Source organism: Mesoplodon densirostris, chromosome 6 (genome assembly GCF_025265405.1).
Source record: "Mesoplodon densirostris isolate mMesDen1 chromosome 6, mMesDen1 primary haplotype, whole genome shotgun sequence".
NCBI lineage: Eukaryota > Metazoa > Chordata > Mammalia > Artiodactyla > Ziphiidae > Mesoplodon > Mesoplodon densirostris.
The window spans coordinates 62,777,575-62,800,305 of NC_082666.1; the positions used below are offsets into that span (position 1 = coordinate 62,777,575).

At 41.2% G+C, this 22,731-nt stretch overlaps 2 protein-coding genes across 3 annotated transcripts in view; both read left to right on the plus strand.

The window, feature by feature from the left end:
* Positions 1 to 5,365: 5,365 nt before the first annotated feature.
* On the plus strand, positions 5,366 to 8,051 carry CER1 (cerberus 1, DAN family BMP antagonist). The gene is made up of 2 exons (XM_060102226.1): positions 5,366 to 5,872; positions 7,737 to 8,051. The coding sequence occupies exons 1-2, from the start codon at positions 5,366 to 5,368 to the stop codon at positions 8,049 to 8,051; spliced, it is 822 nt and encodes a 273-aa protein (XP_059958209.1).
* A 13,179-nt stretch (positions 8,052 to 21,230) lies between these two features.
* Positions 21,231 to 22,731, plus strand: part of ZDHHC21 (zinc finger DHHC-type palmitoyltransferase 21) — a 60,202-nt gene continuing 58,701 nt past the window's right edge. For both annotated transcript variants that reach the window (XR_009532782.1, XM_060101273.1), the window contains exon 1: positions 21,231 to 21,419. The gene's annotated coding sequence lies outside the window, so the exon portion shown is untranslated. The remainder of the gene's footprint in view (positions 21,420 to 22,731) is intronic.

The following is a 22,731-nucleotide window of genomic DNA, read 5'->3' on the forward strand; positions in this document are numbered from 1 at the left end:
AGAAGGTTGTCCTGAGAGAGCGGAATGTGAAATTTACAGTTTAGAGGTGGAGAAATTCCTGGGAGTAACAGGGGTCAGAATGTAAAGGTGATGGAGAGGCCAGGTGGAGTGGAATCATCAGATTTCAGCCAGGGTACTGAATAGGACATCATGTAATACTGATGGCATGTTATTGGTCAGACCCATCCATGTGGATCCTGAAATTTCCCAGGGTAATAACTGGATCTGGGGTGAAAAGAAAGGCAATGAGCCAGATGAGGAAAGCATGGCAGGTGGTATTTTTTCTGGCAAGGTTTAGGGACATGAAGTTAAGTGCCTGAGATCATGTGGCTTCATAAACTGCAAGGCCGGGCCAGATAAAGTTTTTCTGGCTTCAAATCTGGAGTTACTTCCACTTACATTACTCTTTCTGAGAGCAGCTTTCTGCATAATGAAAAATGATCCAGGTAAATTTTAATGATTAGGAAGAAGGAGCATGACAGATGCTTAGCATCAATGAAGGCATCCTGGACTAGCTATAAATAGAGGCTGTAGGCAGTGGGGGATGGATGGATGGTGGATGGTGGGGCACATAGTGAAGTCGCCTTGGCTGCCTTGGCCTACTTCTCAGATTTGTAGGAGCCCTCTATGCAATCTTGGTAAGTAGCTTATTTGTCAAATTTAGGTATTGTCCATGACTTGTGCATAGTAATAGATACATCCCCAGGTGCAAAAAGTAAAATGCTTCTTTACAGTGTGGGAGTGTTTTGGACAGAGAGCAGTAAGATCATTGAAACTGCTAACAGAATAATCTGACCTTAAAATGTAATGCTGAGATCAGTGCCGAAGAGTGGAAATGGGGAAATTTTATAATATGGTACACCATTTGGTATTTGTCCTTTTCTATTGTCTACATATTTTTTCTCTTTGAGTGATGTATTAGTTTGTTACGGCTGCCATAACAAAGTACTACAGACTTGGTGGCTTAAACAATAGAAATTTATTTTTTCACAGTTCTAGAGGCTGGAAGTCCAAAGTTAAGGTGTTGGTAAGGTTGTTTCCTTCTGAGGGCTCTCTTCTGGGAATGTAGACAGCCGTCTTCCCCTTATGTCTTTACATGGTCTTTCCTCTGTGTGTGTCTTTGTCTCAATCTCTTTTTCTTTTTTCTTTTTTTTTTTTTTTTTATTTTGTGGTACGTGGGGCTCCCACCTTTGTGGCCTCTCCCGCTGCGGAGCACAGGCTCTGGACATGGCTCATGGGCCCAGCCGCTCCGCGGCATGCGGGATCCTCCCGGACCAGAGCTCGAACTCGTGTCCCCTGCACCGGCAGGCTGACTCCCAACCACTGCGCCACCAGGGAAGCCCTCAATCTCTTTTTCTTATGAGGACATCAACCTTATTGGATGAAGCCCCACCCTAAAGGCCTCATTTAAATTTAATTACCTCTCTAAAGGCCTTATCTTCAAATACAGTCACATCCTGAGGTACTGGGGGTTATGACTTCAACATGTAAATTAGGGGGAAGACAAAATTCAGCCCATAAGCGGTAACAATTTTAAACAATTGAATATAAATAAGTTGACAATACTGATGGCCTCCACGGGAGGACAAGAAGCCTGGGAGTTCAGAGGAAGACTTACTTTTTACCATACAATTTTTTTGTATAATCTCAATTTTGTTGCTACACCTATTTATTACCTAATCAAAAATAAAAGAAAAATTTTGCATGACATCTATTGCACTGCCTGGTGCAATATTTATTTGCAAATGTTTATTGAATAAAATTAGCAGAAACACAGTGTGACAGTCCACCGTGCCTTTGGGATTTGGATCTACCTGAAAGTCCCTGATTAGTACTAGGAATATTGTGTGCCTAGGTTTTCCTTGTGTAACTCATTTTGAATAAACTATACTCTCCCTCTAGATCGCAAACTTCATTAGGCCTGGACAAGGACACCTTCACTATTTTATCCTCAGGACCTAGCACAGAGTTGGCACTCAAATATATGCTGTATGAGTGAGTGTATCCATGAGTTCAATAAGTTAAGTAGCTTTGGGGAAGGAGGCCTTCCTAATGTTTTCTTTCCATAGAAAGTGGAAAGGAGGGGAGTGGAGAGGGAGAGAGAACTATGTTTTAAATAATTACTAAACTAAATCATGATAAAGCGTTTAAGGGGAAAGCACGTACCCTAATTTGCTGTCTTCCTTGTCCTTTGGAAAAGAAGAGAAAGATTTTGCCTTCTTTTGAGTTCTTTTTAAATAATCTAAACTCCCATGGTCCTGTGGCTATTCTCTATTTTGAAAAGAGAGAGAGTTTTGAGGCAATGGCATGTACCCTAGACAGGTTTCTTCCACAAAGCCATAGCCCAAATTCCCCTTTCTGTCTCTCAGTTTTAACTCTAATGCCTATCTCCTACCCCAACGCTGCCTCTCACCTTTTGTTGATTTAGGTCTGGGGTTTTTACAAAAGAATTGAGTTTCTCCATTTCCCCTTAGAGAGCACTGGACTGCTTTTAGCTCCTTTCTGAGAGTCTGTAAGAGGGACAGGAAAACATAGCTGTTACTGTTCTCTCACAGGCACACTGGGAGCTCCACCCAGTCCTGAAGACATCCTAGTGCCTAGGAAGCCAGGTCAAGTTGAACTCAGAGTTCAGATCATGCCGAGCATGAGTTGTAAATCGGAAAGAATGAAGGATGAGATTGGACCCTCTGGCTCGCACGAAGGCTTGAGATGGTCCCAGAAAGCAGATTTAGGCAGGCTTGGGCTCATGAAAGCTCAGGCCTGCCTTCTGCTGTGGCATTTGGTACTAAGGACACCAGCAATTTGTGGTGCTCTCTCCACACAGCAGCTCCCTGCTGTGTCTGGAGACCCCCTCCACACCTATATCTCCATTTGGCTTCATCCAAATTGGGAGGTCACGGTATGCTTGTATGACTGAAGACCCACACCAAAATGTTTATGTTTTTAAGAGTAAACTATAATGTACCACATACACAGCTTTAGAACTGATGTAAGGACACAGTGGTGAAAGGAGAATGTCGTCTGCCCTTAACTGTAAAAGGCAGGGGTTGAAGATAGACTTCTGTACCATAGTACTCGTCACAGAAGGCTTTACTTTGCTAGATTTACCCTTCAAGATATTTGCACATTTTCTCAACAGGAATGACAGAACAGCAAAAGGAAATGCTCCATGAGTAATTTTTAAATGACATTTATAAAGACCAAAATTAGTATCAGAAGAAGAGGGTTTTAGGACTAAGGAAAGGATAAATATGCATAACTGACATCCCTACAGCTAATTTAATAAAGTTATAAAATGTGTGATACCACTAGGCTACTTGAGGGCAGGAAGTAAGTTTTCATCATTTTCTATCATATTCTAGTATCTAATATGATGCTTGGCTCACAAAGTAAGTCTTCTACCAATTTTAATTCAAAAGAAATTATTTGAATTGTACCCTATGTTCAGAGACAAGCAACCTGAGACCCCGAGTAGAATTTCTGGAATAGTTTTCAGTCGGGGGAAAAACTGTGATTGATGACAATGGAACTTCAGGCATGAAAAAGTAAAGTCTAAAAGGAATCAGGAAACATATCATAGTTAGCTCCCACACCATATTTATAATTAAGTGGTCAGCTAATATAAATTATGTAATTTATATTTAGAGTGGCTAGCTCTGGAAGGCCTATTGCATTGGATGGCTGAGGGAAATTAAGAAACTCAAACAGCAGGCAATTTTTAAAAAAACACTTTAAGAGAAATGGCAAATACTAATGTTCATTTAGTATGAATCAACTGTACCTTAAGTAAAACTAGCACAGGTTCTATGGGTACTTGGTACAAGTAAAATATATCTCTTCTGATAGATTTCTGGAAAAATGATGGTTCATTTAAAAATAATGCATTATTGTAGGTAAAAGGACTTGATACTTTGTCTCACAGAAATCATGCCTGACTATTAAGAAGAACACTAGTGTCTGAAAAAAATATTCAAATGGATCACTTCTTGGAAAGAAAGATTAATTGGTACTGAAAAAGAGAGGGGCATGTTCCAGGCTTATGTGTGTTACTGAAAGCAAACAATATGATGATTAAATTAAAAGGGGAGAAATACAAGCAAGTACTGAGTCAATTCCCAGTGGAAATACTGTTAGTGTAGAGGGTAGATTGAACTCAATTCTGGGGTTCCATTTTTGTGGATATGTTCCTTTCTCATACCCTCATCTGATTTATAATATTTTTGAATGATAGTCATCTAACAAATTTTCCTTTGATCCCTGAAGAGTCATGTTTGCCTTCATCTTTATTTAACCTGGTCATCAATTACTGCAGAATAAAGATGATGTGGATTCTGTAAGGTAAAGAATGGACCAGCCAGCTTCATGCCCAGAGCTATCAAACCTGGTTCTTAGAATCCACGTTCTCAAGTCTGGCTCTTTGTTTAGAGAAATTAAAAAAAAAAAAAAAGTCAATACGGTGACTTGAGGGAAAGACACTTCCCCATCCTCAGTGAGGGCTAATGAGCTGTCAGTCTATTACTTAGGATCCTGTTGAGAAATTTGTGAACAATTGAAAAAGCTTATCTGATGATTGACCAGTTGTGAAATTTAGCACCAAGTATTTGATTCTTAAGGTGAGGGGATTACTTGGGAATTGTGAGTTTCCATGTGTGGAAAAGGAGAATATACTCCCTTTACTGTTACCATGCAAAAAATCAACAACCCTAACCACATCTCAGTAACAGGGCGTGTCCTCTGCTTCACGAACTCAACATCCCTCTACTTCTTCCTTTCCCTTTCTTACAACTTTTATATACTTTGGCTGCTTCTCTCTCTCTCTCTCTCTCTCTCTCTCTCTCTCTCTCTCTCTCTCTGTGTGTGTGTGTGTGTGTGTGTGTGTGTGTGTAGAGCCTAACAGCCTGATCTTTGGCTAAATGTATACGTGAATTTTTATCTGATATACTTCTCTCTTTAAAACATGTCTGTTCTATCCCAGCACAAAGCAGATGCACCACAAATGTCACCTTACTCTGGTCCTTCTAACAACAGTGATGGGAAATCCGGGCAAAGAATGTGTTGTTTTCACTAATACTGCTCTTTAAATCTCAGACGATAAAGTGTCAGCTAATTACCCCCTGGGTCCCTGGCTTTCACTGAGGCCTTCTAAAATACACAAAACCAAAATGAAGGCAGGACACCATTAGCACTACATAATTCAAGCAAACAAGGAATGTGTTTACTCTGCCTGGCTACTGACCACCTGCCTTCCCATCCCACAAGGCAGGTATCTATATATAGCATCTCCTTGTTCACAGTCCTGCAGAGAGTGAACCTCTTTTGGGGCCTCACCATCTGTGAATCTGCAAGAAGCTTCGGCCCGGACAACATGCATCTTCTCTTCCTTCAGCTGCTGTTGCTCCTGGCTCTAGGGAAAGCTGCAAGGCATGGGGATGGCCGCCAGAGTCAGAATTCTGTTTCTCTCTTGCTCCTAGAAAGGCATCGCAGAGAGCTCTCCTTGGGCAACCATGAGGAAGCTGAGGAGAAGCCAGATCTGTTTGTGGCAGTGCCACACTTAATAGGTGACAGCACTGCAGGGGAAGGCCAGAGGCAGAGAGAAAAGATGCTGTCCAGGTTTGGGAGATTCTGGAAGAAGCCTGAGAGAGAGCTGCACCCACCCCAGGGCTCAGTCAGTGAGCAATTCTTCCCTGGGACCCAGGGTCTCACTCAGCCAAAGGAGGGGATGCCAATGGAGAAATCTCCTCTTCGGGAAGAAGCCAAGAAATTCTGGCACCATTTCATGTTCAGAATGAGTCCAGCTTCTCAGGGGATCATCCTGCCCATCAAAAGCCATGAAGTGCATCGGGAGACCTGTAGGACAGTGCCCTTCAGCCAGGTATTTGCTCTGGGTGGGGAAGGGGATCCAGGTTTTCAAGAGGGGGTGGACAGCTGGGACAGGTGGAAAGTAGGGGACGAATGTGCCAGGAGCCTGAGTCTCACCTCATTCCCAGATTTGGTCCTTGGGCCTTCATCAGTGGATTTTGCAAAGTATGATCATACTCCCTAAATTTCCTTCCAACCTTGGAAATGCTACAAGAATGGTATGATGGTACTGCTAATAATAGTAATCATTCATATTGATGGCATAGAGCTTTGTTTTATGGGGTTTTATTTACTTATTTTTACATCGGGGTGGTCTTATCTGGAGAGATAATTGACTGTACCCCCAGTTAGGAAATTGGGAATTTAGAGCAATCACTAGAACTTCTCTCTAGCTACATCTCTACACTCTATTAGGATATGGATGAGCAGGTGGATTCCATCTGTAGGTAAGATGGGATACATTGGACCCCTCCCCAAACATGCATGTATGATGGTCTTAACCCCTATATTTCACACCTAACTACTTCATAGGTCTATAAAATATGTTGAGGTTGTCAGGCAGAAGTTGCCATATTACTTCTAGCATTACTATCACAAAAATGATTTAATTTAATGTATTTTCTCGTAAGCTTTCAAAAAGTAATCTTGATGTGAAATCACATTTCCTCCTCGTAGAAACGCCTGTTTCCCAGTTCACGTTGTGTTGGCTGATTTGCAGTTATTATGATTGATTCCACACTATTAAGACAAAGGAGCGTTCTACTATCTACTGCCTCCAGTCAGTCCTGGCAAAGCCCACACTCCAAATGTTAAATTAAAATTGAGAAATTGCATCAGGTCCTTAAACACAAAGATACTGAACCAAAAGCAATGCAGGATAGAGTAAAATTTTACAGTCCAGTAAAGCTACACAATTAAGCAGGCAGTATTATAAGGTAATTGACTGTGCAAGGCAGTTAAGTATTCTGAAAAGGCAAGGATATGTAGCAACGACAAGTCAATGATCAAATAATAATGACTGCTTTGTTGGCCCATGTATAATTAGAAAATTGCTCCTAAGCATTGGGCAATCAAATTCCCTTTGAACTCTTATTTTGAATTCTATCACTAATTAAATTAAAATTAAGGTGTTTGGCTCATATATTTTGAAGGACACATAAAGCTAAGTGTATGGGGTTATGGGAGACGCAAAGATGATATCATGCATGATGACTTAGAGGCACAGGTGCTGCAACTTTGCTCCATGCAACTTAATAGATTTGAATGTACTATAAGCACTGTAAAATAGGACAGAATTAAACTCTGGATGTTCTGATCTATTCTATGAGCAATTGAACAAACATGTATTGAGAAGTTATTCTGTGCAATGCACTGTGAAGAGTAGAAGGGTAAGGCACATTACTTATAAGAAGCTAGCCGTTAGAATTTTCAGACAGGTAACACCCAATTAGACAAAATTTCTTAGAGTTTGGCATTTAAGTGCAGAGTAAAATAGTTTCATATTACCTTAGTTATTTCCTACAGGCTAATTTATTAATGTATCCAATAAAAAATTTAGTTAAGGTAGCTCCATGCTCTTAAGATACCATAACTTGATCATTGCAAACTGTATCCAACATTGGAAAGATTTTTAAATCTTTTAATTTATTTTTTGGCCACTGCACTGCACGTGGGATCTTAGTTCCTTGACCAGGGATCAAACCTGTGCCCCCTGTAGTGGGAGTGCGAAGTCTTAACCACTGGACTGCCAGGGAAGTCCCTGGAAAGGCTTTTAAATTTTAGTCTAAGTTATCCTCGCTTACAGTCTATAGCTTTGGCATCATGTATGGTAAAGAAATGACTCAAGATAATTTAATGGAGATGTGTTTGCCTTTTAGACTATCACCCATGAAGACTGTGAGAAAGTGGTTGTACAGAACAACCTTTGCTTTGGAAAATGCGGGTCTGTTCGTTTTCCGGAAGCTGCACAGCACCCCTACCCCTTCTGCTCCCACTGCCTGCCTGCCAAGTTCACCACAATGCACTTGCAGCTCAACTGCACTGGCCTGGCCCCCGTGGTCAAGCTGGTGATGCTGGTGGAGGAGTGTCAGTGCAAGGTGAAGACAGAGCAACAGCATGGCCACCCCGAACAGGCTGGCTTTCAGGCAGAATTTCACGTCCAGGATCCCTTTATCCCAGGATTCTCAACATAAAAAAAAGCCATCCCACTATTATCAGCAAAGTTGCTGATTATTCAGTCTGAAATGTTAAGTGGGTATGTAATATTTTAAGAGAAATGTGGTTTACAAAGTAAGAACGATTTAGAGGTCGTGGCATTCATCTAGTTATCGGTGCACATTTGGGATCTGGTCTTGACTCTGCCGCTCGCTAACTGGCTGTAGGATGTTAACAAGTTGCAAAAGCTTTCTCCCCCTTAAATTTTTCATCTATAAAGGAGGGACTTGAACTAGATGATTGCTAAGGTCCTTTCCGCTACTAATATTACATGATCTATTGTCTACAAGTTTTGGTAAAAGCCTTCCATCTGAAGAAGGAAAAGAAACTAGACCATACAAATGGGTTTCTTTAATAGCTTATCAAAGCATTAGCAGAAAACTATATGTATATATTTATACATATATGTATATATCATGTATATATACATATCTGTATGGTATTTGTAGAAAGGATTCCTCATACTTATAGCTGCCTTTGCCCTCAGGCCATGTTTTATTTGACTTCTATCAGATGATTAAGTAGTTCCATAGATAGAAGGAGTAACTTGTTTGGTTGCCTCCTTATTTTTGATACTCCCCATATAAAATTCTTGATGTCAGATCTCCAGCTTTGAAGAAGGAACATTGACGTTACTTTTAGTGGTTTACATAGGGATAAGGAACAATCATCAGTAGCCAAACTATACTTAAATTATGGGGAAGGAAAAATATATGACCAGTACCAGGTTTAAAGTTTAATCCAGAAATGCTAATGCAAGTGACCAAGGAATTCCAGTAGATGTCAAATTAAATAAACTGCAAATGATTTAAAATTTAAAAAACGATTTACAGGTGAAATCCTTATCCACATGCATTTTGGATTAGGTAGTTTAGTAAGGGTTCTGTGTTTGGATGACTGTGTTTTTGCTACTGTATAAAAACTCCGTACTAGAAATTTTATTTGCCAATGTCGCAGTTGCAAATTCTGAAAATATTCCAAATATTTTAACGTATTAAATTTTAGAGTATGAAGCATTCTGGGAAATGTTGTGGCATTCAATTTTCTTATATTTTGTCCTTATTTGTTTTGCCTGTCCCATAATTTAAAGACACTATTGGGAAATTACCTAGTAAGAGCATTTCTGAAATGGCTTCATAGGCTAATGACACTGGTCCAAGTGTTTCTTTTAACACTGCAAACAGCTTTCTGTTAAGGTCCTTCAATCACTGTCTTTTAGTCATTACATTTCTCCTGTCTGTATTTATTTGTATGAAAAATGTGCCGAACTGGCTTTCCTTACCCATATTTCTTTTTCTAAAATCATTCTCTAAAAATTCATCTTAAAAATAATTTTATTTGAATCCCTTTACTTTCAGAATATACAAAAAGTATTTCTCAGAATAATTGTTGTTTAAAAGAAATTAATGCCTATTTAAATTCTATTCCTCTTTAATCACACCATTTAACCTTGTGTTCTGAAGAAACGAATGCATTTATATTTAGTGTATATTCTACAACACATCAAAGCAGCAAGATACGTGCTACACATATACACATGTGGCATTTACATCAGAATATATCATACCCTTCGGTGGTCAAAGACAACCTAATTGGCCAAGGTATGGTCATGAGGATAAAACTGTTAAGCATTAATGATATCCCAGCTGGTCAATATATTTTGGTGCCAAAAGCTATTGAGCAGCTGTCTAGCTTGCAGTTGCCTAACCCTGATTATGTAAACCCTTCTCTGCCAATTGGACTATCCTTCTCCTCCTTACACACTTGCAAATCCCTTTTATCTATCCTTGCAAATAGACTCTCCAGCCCAAGCCCCAAACAATCATCAGTTTTATTCAAACTCTGCTCTGCCCTTCCCTCATGTGTGAATTCAAGATGAAGTAGCTGATGGTTGTTATCAGAGGTCACATTCAAAGAGTAGCAGCATGAACCTCACAAAATTGTCCATATTCAATGATTTTTATTAAAAAAAAGGCAATTTCTAACTGTTCAACATAATACATGGTAGCATAAGAAACTGAGAGGAAACACACAAATACTGAACAATCTATTAAGTGCCAGATACTACGCTGTGTCTTTTATATATATATTATATAATTTATGTCATACATAAATACATAAATTATACAATGCTCACAAGAAGCAAATGAGGTAATGGGACTTCCCTGGTGGGGCAGTTGATAAGACTCCACGCTCCCAATGCAGGGGGTTGGGTTCGATCCCTGGTCAGGGAACTAGATCCCACATGCATGCTGCAACTAAGACTTCTCATGCCACAACTAAGGAGCTGGCAAGCCACAACTAAGGAGCCCTGGAGCCACAACTAAGGAGCCTGCCTGCTGCAACTAAGGAGCCCATGTACTGCAACTAAGGAGTCGGTGAACCACAACTAAGGAGCCTGCGAGCCTCAACTAAGACCCAGTGCAAAAAAAAAAAAAAAAAAAAAGAATCAAATGCTGTAAGTAAATACCCTATTTTATAGGAGAGGAAAACAAGCCTTAAAATGTTAAGCAACTTGCCTGAGATCATGTGAGGCATATTTTCTATTTGTATTAAAATATTTACCTATTTGTTGTTCGTCAATTTAGATTTAACTCTTCTAGGTCTCTTGCCTATTGGCCTCAAAGCTAATTTTTTTTTACCTCTGGTCTAGCCCTCATGTTTGATGGGGCAGTGATGTTATCTCTTGAAAGAGAAATCGTCCCTAGGTCAGGTTCTCAGCCAAGCATCGCCCTTATCAGCAAGCCCCCTTATCAAGCTTGGTCTCATTTTCCTCCTGTATAAAATAAGGCTGGTAATAATTACTTCAGAATTACTGTGATGATCAAGTATAGGTAACAGCACATCAGAGAGCTTTAGATCCTGTAAAGCTAGGATAAATTCACTCTTCTCTATTCAGACCTTTAAAAAACTTGTTTTGAGAAATTTAAAAGATAGAGAAAAGTACAAAAAGCAATATAACAGACACTCAAATTCTCACCACCAGAATAGTTAATGTTTGTCATCTCGTGCTTCTTGTCTATTTTCTTAAAGAAATAAACCATTTCTCATGTAAGTAAAGTCTCCTTTAACTACCGTGCTGAGTTCTATCCTCCAAGACTCTGACCACTCAATACTTACCCCACCCCCAAAGATTCTTGTTTACACTTCCAATACCTTTTATATTTTTGCAAAGGTACATAAACATCCGTAGATAATACATAGTATTATTTTTGTGAATGTGTTCCTTTATTTGGCAGGTATTTATTTGTCCACCAGCTTTGTGCAATATATAGCTCTAGGTGTATAGTTGTGTCTATAGCAAGGAAACAAGTCACACAAGGTCCCTGGTCCTATACAGTTCACATTCTGGTGGGAGGAGACAAGCAATTTGAAAATCAATCAATTCATCAATCAATCAGCTGAAAAGGAAAAATATCAGATGGTTGTAAATGATATGCAAAGAATGAAAATAGAGGAGTGTGCTAGAAATTAGTTACCTTAGACTGAATAGTTTCTGAAAGGGTGACAATAAAGCCGAGTTTTTAATTACAAGCATGATATTCTATATAAATTGCTCTATGGTTACTCTTCTCTCCATATAGGATTCTGGTTTGTTTTTACAAAAGATTTTAGAGCTGTTTTTCCCATATATTTTATCTCTATTCTAGGAAGTTGGCATTAAGTATTCCCTACAGAAGGTGGTTAACTTAGCTTTGATAATTCATCAAAGCTATTGGTGTACATAGTCTCCTTAACCTGTCAATTTAATTCCTAATTAAGAATGTTATGTGTTCTCTGAATTTTTACTGATCATTTATTCTATACATGACACTATTCTGAGGACCCTCGGATAACCAAAGATAGATAAAACACATTTTCCCCTACCTTGTAGCTTATAATATAGTAGCAGAGATAATATATGCAAATTATAAAGCAATAATAGTGAGCAAGCCCTGTATATTATACATCTTTGTTATTCTTCCATTTCTAATATGTTTTATATTTTATATATTACATTATTGTAATGTATTATTAGATATATATATTTCTGTATATATTATAATATGTATTTATATATTCTGAGATTGATATATTTGCATGTATATATGAACATACACCTATGTCTACAATGTATAACTTTAATGTTTTGTAAGGAATAGAGGTTTATTACCTGTAAAGCTAAATAAATGAATTTTGGGAGATGCTCTTGAAAGTATAGGTAGGATATATATATAGCGTGGGGCACTTTGAAAGGCAGCCAACAGGTCTTAAGCATGTATTTGGTAGGCCATGGGGCGTTTTTGAAGGTTTTTGAGCAGATTAGATGGTAAGGATTTACAACAGTAGCTTCAGAGGGGCTCATGACCCACCTGAAGTGTGCACAAATATTGTGGATATGGACATACTTCAGGGGAGATCTCCAGAATTTTCCTCTGCTTCTACAAAATTTCCATGAGCCAAAAATTTTAACAGTCGGGCTGGTCAGTTGGAATGGAGAGAAAGCATGGAGGCCAGAAGAGCTGGAAGAAAACTTGGAAATCATGTGCACAAACCTCTTCTGCCTGAATCTCAAGAAAGTCAAATTTCCATGTCAGGAACAGAGGACAAGTTTTAAGTATACGTCAGTGGGTCCTCTTCACCTTGTTTAATCTACTGTTCACATTCAGGAGTTGGCAGTGGTGAAGTGGGTGAGTAATAATACCTTGAGCAAAGGAATGGACTTTCCTGAAATACTAGTTTTCCAAAGCCAGGCCCCACTTATCCACCCACATATCTGGGAGAGAGCTCAGATTTTCATTTTATTGCCTTCCTCTCTCCTATTTTGTTTTGTTCCTCCTCCTTTCATCCAAAAGAAAGAATCACCAGTGACCCATCTCTGGGTGGGGACTTGGGTTAATGTTTCTCAAGGGAATGATCACAACTTCCTCTTGTCTACCAGCTAAGGGAAACACACCTATTTATGTTCAATATACAAAGAACAGTAGTTTCCAGTACATGCTTCTTTATAAGTCACAATTCCATTACTAAAGGAAACCTGCATGCTGCCCAAACCTCAGGCAAGAAATAGATAAATATTTAAATGGATACACAGATTTTACATCTTACAGCAGTTCAAGTAAGACACTAAAAGGATGCCTCCATCAGGGGCCCTGGGATCCATGGGATTTAGTCATCTTTGACCATTAAAAAAATAATATTCTGGAGCTTTTCAGGACCATGAGAACACAGTGTGAACCTATCATGGAAGGGGCTCCCGCATGTGTAGAGATTGAAAAAAGAGGCTTTATGTCCCTCACTCTCCTGTTCGTTTGCAAAGGAGATCATGAGTCCTGGCATAGCTCTAAGGAAAATGGCAAAGCAGGTGGAATTTTCTTTGGTGTCTACTTTTCCTTCTTTCTGCCTCACCCTTGAGCTCCCTTCCCTCTCTCACCTTGATTTTAGGATATTCAAATTATCTACAATTGCCCAGGGTTCCTAATTCATGTCCATTCATCTGTGTAGCTCATCAGTGTATTCATCCAGTTAACATCTATTTAGAATGGATTAAGCATCAGGCACTGGGCTGACCCACTGGGGTACCAAGATGGCTCTGACAGCTTCCCGTCCATGAGGAGACAGAACTTACTGACTAGAGAGTTCGGCTTTCGTTGTCGAGGTAACTAGTTCTTAACCTTGGCTGTGTATTAGAATTATCCATGAGCATTTTAAATACAGAAATTCTGTTCTAATAGTTGGAGGTAGGGGTTGGGTACAGCAGGTAATAGTTGATATATTTTTTAAAGCTCCACTGGTGATTTTGCCACCAGGGCAGATAATGAGTAGGTGGGAGCCACTGCAGAATTCTGGTCACAGGAATTCTGAACACTTGCTCAGACTTCTTCTAGAACAAGAATATCATGCTGTTCTCCCAGACCTACTTGATCCTCCTGTTGTTCTCCACCAAAACTCTCTTTTAAGTTCTTTAAATTTCATTTTCATGCAATTTATGAGTAGCATTACTCTTGCCCAGTTAACTAAATTGCACTTTTTTGCCCACAGGAAATAGAAGTGTTTAATTGAGTTGATTTTTCTCCCCCAAATCATTTCCTCTTTTTCTCATGTACCTATTGCATGTATGCTTCCATGAGCACTTAGCACTGTAATTCAATAACTCTCATAGTTCAGTGTGCCTAAAACTTACTTTGGGTGCTCACAAGCAATGCGTTTTTCATTTCACACCCAGGGCATCTGATTCACTGGGTCTGAGATATGTTTGGGAGCCTGCATTTTTTCCACTTTTTCATTATGGAGGTTTTCAAACATACCAAAAAGTTGGAAAAAACAGATCCAAGAATACCTCCATAGCCTCCACCTTAATTCAACAATTGTTGTTTGCCATATTTGCTTTATCTCTCTGTTTGTATGAATGTGTGTATATGTGTGCTCACTACATACTTTTATAGTGTTGAATCATTCAAAAGTAAATCACAGATATCATGACATTTCACCCTTAATACTCCAGTATGCCTCTCCCCAGAATGAGGAAGTTTTCCTATGAACTAAAGATAATGATATCGTTATCACTCCTAAGGAAATTAGCAATATTTCCAACACGTTACCAAGTTATTTGCATTTTAACTGATGTCTCCTGGATCTAGCTCACTCTCTCAAGTATAGAGGTGGAAATTTCTGACTTTATGGTGGGCTAGTGGAGGAGATCCCAGGGCAGCAAGCAGGACTTATGAGACAACCCAAATAAGTCTTGACTTAACTCTGAGTAGATTTCACAAATCAGGACAGACCAATGTCCCAGCTGGCCAGAAGACCCATTCCACTCGACACAAAGCCTAAGAGAAGCCAGACAGGTCATACAACTCCTAGGGTGCACTCCCGCACACTGGCTTGAACTCTAAGAAAGGTGAAATGTTGTTTCCTCCCTTGGGAAACTTCAAAGAAAATCCTCCTGCTCTTATGTTTAATCTAGAAAGTTGGGTGGTGAGTGTACAAAAAGGTATCTACAATCATTAACTACAACCCTAGTTTAAGAGATAAGATTGGTTCCGTGGAAATGATGTTGAATGATTCTCCGCTGTGATTAAAGAGTTAAAATTGTGGTCCAGCGTCAGGCTTCAGGGGAGCTGTGAGGAACAGGGATGGTGGGAGTGGTAGCCTGACACTTTTGCATGCTCGCTAATATCGTCTCCATAAAACAGCATCAACTGCTGCTGCTGCACACAGTGTAAGTTTAACATGCTCCTTTAATATTTACAGCATGCCCGTAAAAGATTTCAGTGATGACTGTTGGTGATTTCTGTGGCGAGTAATGAATGACAGCACAACCATGATCAGACAGCTTCAGGAAGAAGTCTCTCAGAATGCTGGTATTCACACATCCAGACCCAAGGACAATTCCTGGGTTCAGGATTTTCTAAGGTTGGCACCATTTCATTATTGCCTACATTCTGTGGGGTCATATCTCCAGGTTCTCTCCAAACAGCAAAAGTGGACTAGGAAAAGGTGAAGGGAACAAGGGGGTCGCTTGCTAGAACAGGTATCAGCTTGGGACAGACTTTTTGTTTTTGTAATGCAGATACAGTGAAAGTTACTCCTTGACTAAGAGAGCAAAGAACAAAGATATCCACAGAAGTGTGTGTGTGTGTGTGTGTGTGTGTGTGGCGTGCATGTCTATCAGTTTGGCAGGTATTGCTATCCAAAGCAGCACAGGTATTTAGTAAACCCAAGATGTGGTCAGCGCATTCTAATAGTTCATCAGTCTCACCATCACTTGCACTGAATTCCTCAATTACGCATTTGCTGGCCTCATGCTCTTCTTCACTGTGACACTCTGAGCCTGCATTACCTATGGAAGTTTCCCAGGCATCTCTATTTGGTGGAGCACCCATGTCAATTACATTTTTTTTTTACCACCTAAGGCTACAGCTTCCTGCTGTGGCACTGCAGGCTGTCAAAAGGTGAAATGCCTCGGGGCCTCAATTTTTTTCATCTATATTAGGTGTAGATTCCATGAATCCAAAGCAGGTCTGTTGAGTTAGTATATGTGGAAACCAACAAAAGTTAATCCTCTAAAGTGTTTTACAGCCATAAGTACTATTATGCAGAACAGCAGAAAGTACTATTTTTATTATCTCTGGCATCTGGGTTTTCTTTGAAGGACTCAGAAATTGTTTTATCCCCCTAGTCAACATTATCTCCACATGAGCCACGTGGGCTGTCCCTTTTAGCCTCTTCATCCCCTTTCCTAGTGCTGAATATTCCCCTATTTTCTTTCCCTTTCAGAGAGCCCAGCACCTCCTGTTCTTGTGTCTGCACAAAGATGGAAGCCATTGAATTTTAACTCTTAGCCACCCTCCTCTCGCCTTCAAGATTTCCCACTTGGTCACCCTCTGGCTCTTCTTTGCTCTGACTTTGAGAATTAAGCAGCTGTTTCTTCTCTACCAAAGAAAACCCTCCTATTTGGACTCTTGATTCTACTGGTGCTCCTGCCCTTCACTTTGTTTAAGCTCCCAATTCTAACTTGTCTTCCTCTTCTCTGTTTTTATGGTTTCGTCTTGTTGGTTTTCTCCGTCTCTTTTTGCTGTTTTCTTTATAATAACATCTCTCAATGAAAATCTCACTCAATCTTTCTCTGTCATGCAAAGAGGTCGGCATCATCAAAATTGCCCTATTTTTAATACGTTGTTTGCATCGAATCAGGGCAGAACTTGCCATCATCTCTCTAGACCCATTTTATTTCTGTCTTGGAATTCTGTTAATCCCATTTACTTAGAATAAGCTGTTTTCTGAAAATACCACTCACAGAAATAGTTTTTAAAAGCATTTAAAAACCTTCTATCTCAATCCATATTTCTCTAAAGGATGAAGGATCAGGGGGATCTGCCCAAAGCATCACTTCCTCCCATGTTGGAAGAGTCCACGTGTGAAACTGCTGAGTCTCATTGCTGAGAATGGCAGCTACTTTGCTGTGCCTTTGACACAGAAAGGGAGACCTCTTTCCTGAAGAACCTTGACTTTTGAGTCCTGACAACAGGTAGCTTTCATTATCAAATGGGTTATTAAAACTTACTCAGCCAAAGACTACCAGGAACAAGTCTATAGCGTGAAAAAAAGCAGATTTATTTCCTTGGAAAAAGGGAGGGCACATCAGAGGAGTGCCTGCTGCTAGACAAGCAGGAAGAGGTAAGCATCTTTTGTGAACTGGGCTCTCACTGAAGGACTTTGAAGATGGTCTAAGGGAAGCAGGGATCAGTTTTGCATTGGTTGTTGTTTTGAGGTACGATTAGAAAAAGAGGCAATTAACTGGGAACTGGGTGTTGTCATGAAGTGAAGGTGTCAAGATGACTGAGCAATTGGGTATCCCTAGTAAGAAATGAAAATAGCACGTGGTCTGGGGCATCACTGGTCAGTAACCACCCAAAGAGAGGGTCGTTATTGTTATTTCTAACGGCTGCTGGATCTTGGCAGAAACAGTGTTTTCTATTAACGTTGCAGCTGCCTTCATCTGTGTCTGTCCTCCCAGCCTGATTAGTGGCAGGGCTTTTTTCTTTTTTTCTCTTTTCAGTCCAAGTTGGTTTTCCCTCTTTCAAGATTCCAAACAGATTTTCAGCATCCCAGACTCTTAACTCACTGAAATACATTCCCCCACCTAACCAATTGTAAGTATTTGGGTTCATCTTGATTTAACTTAATAGAAAACTCTAGAGCAAACATCAAGCAACCTTAAAAAGTTGAGGCAAAGCCATGTGGTTTCGCTCACAGGTTCCAATTTAGGATATTTAGAACTTTTCCAAATGCCCCACCACTCTGCCTTTTGATGATGCCACTGCCCTCACAAATAGTCTTTCCAGATTAGAGCAGGTCTATTACCCTACTCCGAAAGCTTAATGGCTCCTCATTGGAAATCTCATTGTCTTTGAAGCTCACCATGATTTGGCTCTGTTCTACCTTTCCATTCTCCTCTCTTTCTATGTGTTTCACATTTGAGCCACATCAGAGCGACCCTTGTACTTCTACACTTCCACACCTTTGCTTACACTTTCCCTCATCCTGGAGGGATCCTCTGTCCCAATCAAAATCCTATATTCATACTTATCTGATGCAAGAACTTTCTCCACGAAGCCACTCCTGAATCACCCTGTTGGCACTACCAGCTGCTTCTTTAGCATTCCCATAGCACTTTGTTTATGCCTCTGGTTAGCGTTCCTTTTCTTCGGTCTCCTAAGAATGCAGCGTTCTTTAGAGTTATCCTTGATATTTGGGGGGAAAAGTGTTATTTTACCGACTCTCTACGTCCTGGGGAACATAGAACTCTCTACGTTCTTAACCTGAAGTTCATGACTTCATCTCTGGGGACATGGGAAGGTGAAGTATCTTGTGAAACTTTGTATGTATACATCTGTATGTACATGTTATATAATTGTGTAACTTGTTGGGAAGAGGGTCTACAACTTTCAGCAGATGCTCAAAGAGATGTGTAACCCCAAAGAGGTTAAGAATAACTATTAGAATATTAGACTGTTGTGGAATGGGCACTCTGCCACTCAGACAGATGGGGGAGAGGACTACAAGCAACCCAGAAATCATGAATGTGCATCAAATGTGGGTGCTTAGGGCATGGTACCCAGCTGGGCAGGTGGAGAACTCTATCCACCCAAAGCTGCCAAGGGCTATTTGCCAGTACTGATTAAACTCTGGACTGTACTCTCACTGACTTTAGGAAATTGCAATAAAATTCTATCCTCCCCAGTCAAGGCACAGCAGCACAGTCATTGGCTGAGTTTGTCCACATAAATGCCCTGACCGTGCCTTTGTTGAGAAGCCAAGTTGGCAGTGGCAGCAATGCTACTTGTCCTCATCTACTTTTTCTATTCCCAGATAAATATTACTTGGATTAATAATCACATTTCAGTCAGTCACAGGCACCATGAAGACTAACATTCTGGAGGGAAAAAATAGTGCATGACATATATCTTTTCTTCATCCTTAGACTAAATAGAAAAGCTCCTCAAAAGGATTATATGATGCCATATCTTCCTATTCTCTCACTTTAACACAGGTGTCTAAGTATATGGGTTGCAAGACAATACAGTCAGTGTTGAGCATGAATGAGAGAACTAGGACTTGACCTTCAGTGCAAGGGATAGGCCCTTGATGATACTGCCCATGAGAAAAAGACTCATGATTTTGAGAATGTTTTTCCTGCCACTTCTCTCCTTCCATGCCTTTCTTAGAAAATTCTCTGTGGAACTGGTTTGGCTAATAACAGATTAGCATTAGAAAAAGGCATGAAAAATATGTACACTTCCAATAGTCATGTGCATTCACATGCCCATCAACTAAGTCTCATTTTGGCACCTGTTGAGATCATTTGCCACAGCTTATTCTCTCTCACAAGGGTATGCTAAGAGAGAGCAAAAGAATATGCTATTCAGTACCAGGGTTTAGGGGGCAAAACTCCATGTTTCCTTTTCCTCAAAGTGACTAGTTATCATTATTACTTCCTTCTTTTCAAACAAACCCAGTTACAAAAATCCTACAACAGCAAAAGCATTATGAAAATCAATGATAATTCTTCCAAAAGCAAGTGTGACTACCTTCAAACCTAGCTATTCGTGAGCGAAGGAGCTTAGTTCTCAATCTGAAAAGCAATAAAACTTGCATATAGTCAAATCAACCCCTACCAATGAGTTCCTTTGGGATTAACAGATATTTTAACTCAGTAATTTTAAAATGAGCATGCATTAGAATCATCTGAAAGGCCTGTTAAAATACAGATTGCTGGGCTTCACCCCCAAAGTTTCTGATCCAGCAGATCTGGGGTGGAGCTGGAGAATGTGGATTTCTCATGAGTTCCAAGGTGATTCTGATGCTACTGGTGTGGGAACCACACGCTGATAACCACTAATGTAGGACTTTAAGGTTGCGAGGTATTGGTAATTAATTCAGAAACCAGGACATAACATGTTTTAAACTACCTAGTAATACAAGGTAACATAAGGGTCCAAAATAAGCTACAGTGTGTGTGATATTGAGAGGATTTGAGCTGATATTTGGATTTGAGTGATATTTGGCAGGATTTGAGCTGACTTCCAAGTCCAGATGGAATTAAGATCATCAGAGAGGAAGGTGGAGGGCATTCTAGGATGGGCAGAAGAATCAAGTTAGTTAGCGGTAAGACTGGAGGGGTAGGTAGGGACCAGTTTGTGGAGAATGGCTTTCAATGCCATTCTATAAAGAGTTCAGACTTTATGTAGCAGGTAATATTTCTTCCATTCCCACGTTATTCCTCCCATGGCATGCAGTCACAAAGCTCTAGTTCCAGGTTACTGCAAACATTTTAACCTTCCCAAAGTATTGTTCAGCTGAGGTGAGGGGGGAGAGGGAAGGTTTTAGCGTATCTCCGATGTTTGATGAAGATACGAATTGAGATTGGGAGGTGGATTATTTGCAGTGTAGAGTCAATTTATTTTTCCTAGGTTGCAGGGATGGGAAAGCCAGCAACTTTTGGAAGGCATCTGGAACACTAAGTAAAGCTTGTTTCAGTATGGATTTTGGTTGCCGACAGGAATAGGAAAAAATCATGGATGTCTTGGGCAACTGGCTCTTGAAGTGGGCAAGACCATTCACTAGAGGCCAGTGCTTTTCAAACGTTAAGGTGCACGTGTAGGAATCATTTGTAGATCTTGTTAAAATACAGATACTGATTCAGCAGGCCAGAAATGGTGCATTTCTAAGAAGTTCCCAGAGGATGCTAATGCTGGGGTCTGCAATTTGAAGCAGGGTACCAGAGGACATTCAGGGCGCGTTAGGGGTAGAGAGGCCCGTGGGGCATCCCTCCCGAAGTACGGAAGGAGCATAAATGCGATCCTTAAAGGCCCTTCTCCAGTCACTCAGGAGAGCGGGACAATGGTGTGGAAGGAGGAGGAGAGCGTGGGCAGAGCTGGGAAGGTGGCAGCCGGGGAGGGCGGCGGCGCCGAGGTGCGTCAGGTACGGGTGTTCGGGTGATGGCTGTCCGGCAGGGCACGCTGCCGCGGCGCGTCTCCGCGCGCTCGAGGCGTGATTTCTGGTCTTTAGGCCCTCGGCGGCTCCCATCGCGGCTCCCGGGCGCCCAGCTGGGACCGCGGCGGCGGCGGCGGCGGCGGCGGCGGCGGAGGCAGCCGGTCACTCCACCGCGCGGGCGGCGCACACCTAACCCACCGGCCCCGGCGCTCTGGCTCCCGGAAGCGGAAGGGGAGCGCAGCCCGGCTTGGGCGGTGGCGGCGGGACTAGAGGAGGAGGAGGCGGAGGGGGAAGAAGCGGAGGTGGAGGGGGAAGAGCCGCCGGCGGCCGCGAGAACAGCGGCGGGGAGAGGCGAGCCCCCGTCGCCGGTGAGTGTGTGCAGGCGCGAGAACGCCACGGCCGCCCCCCCGCCCCCGGCCCCTGCAGCCCGGCGCCCGGCCGCCCGCCCCTGGCTGCGCCCCTGTTCCTCGCCCTGTTCCCTGCCCGCACCTGCCCTCGTTCCCGCTCAGAACCCCGGGTCTTCTGCGTGCCCTGCCCGCCTGGGGCCTGGCCTTTCTCCCAGCATCTTCAGCCAGAGCTGCAGCCGCCCACCAACTGCCCCTCCTATAACTGGTGGTGGGTGGGTTCGTGCTCCAGTCAAGATGATTTGGGGTAGTTTTTCGTGTGTGTGTGTGTGTTTAATTTAAAAAAACCTGTGCCCTGAGTTTCTCGCGTATGAACTGTAGTTACCCTCTCTGTACCCGCTCCCGGCGACCTGCGTAGGGATCTGGGATTTATCCTTGCCATCACAGCCTTTCATTCATTTCCAGATCGCTGGGTGAGGCTTCAGAAGACTTGCAGGAGGAGAAATAGTTTGCTCCTTTACTGACCTTCTGCCTCCCTCCCCCACATTCAAGAGTGGTTTTAAGAAAATGGCTTATGGATGGCAGCAGTTTGCACTTGTTACCATTCACTGTAATAGACCGCTAGATTTTAACTGGAGAGTCTATTTAAAGTTGTGGTCTTTCTCAAGCTGTATTTGGAGCGTATTTTAAGATCCCTTGTGAGTCAGTGGAGGATGTCTGTATCTCTAGGGCTAAGAGAACCTGACCAGTTTATTACTTGAAAATATTGCAATATAGCAGTCTATAAAAGTACAAGGGGAAAAAAGAATCAAGGTCGTTGTGAGCGGGTCATAAATCATAGTGTAAAGTTACAGTATAAAATCATGACAACTAACGATAATTAAGCATGCAGGTTAAAAATATTTGTCAAATGGATCCAAGGCCTAATATGTGTACTTTGAAAAATTCACTGCCTTCCTTGTAGTAAAAAGTAATAATAATTATCATCTGATGATTGCTTAGTATGTGCCATTCCTGAACTAAAAGGCTTTTGGTGTAATATCTTGTTAAATCTTTCCAACTCTTTAGATTTTATTTATTTTAAAGATAAAATCCAGAGAGATGCTTTATTTTGCCGTAGGTGTGCTAAGTTGTCGTGGCAAAAAAGATTTTTGAAGAGCTGAGAAATCAGTTGGAAAGAAGGAACCAAATGATTTGGTGTCGTGGAAAGAAAAACTAGATTTTAGTTCCATTGCTGTCACTGTTTAGCTGTGGGGTCATGGGTAGGTCAGTGACCCATGCCATTTTTCATCTATACAACCAGGAAGTCAGGATAAATTCTTTAAGCTTATTTTAG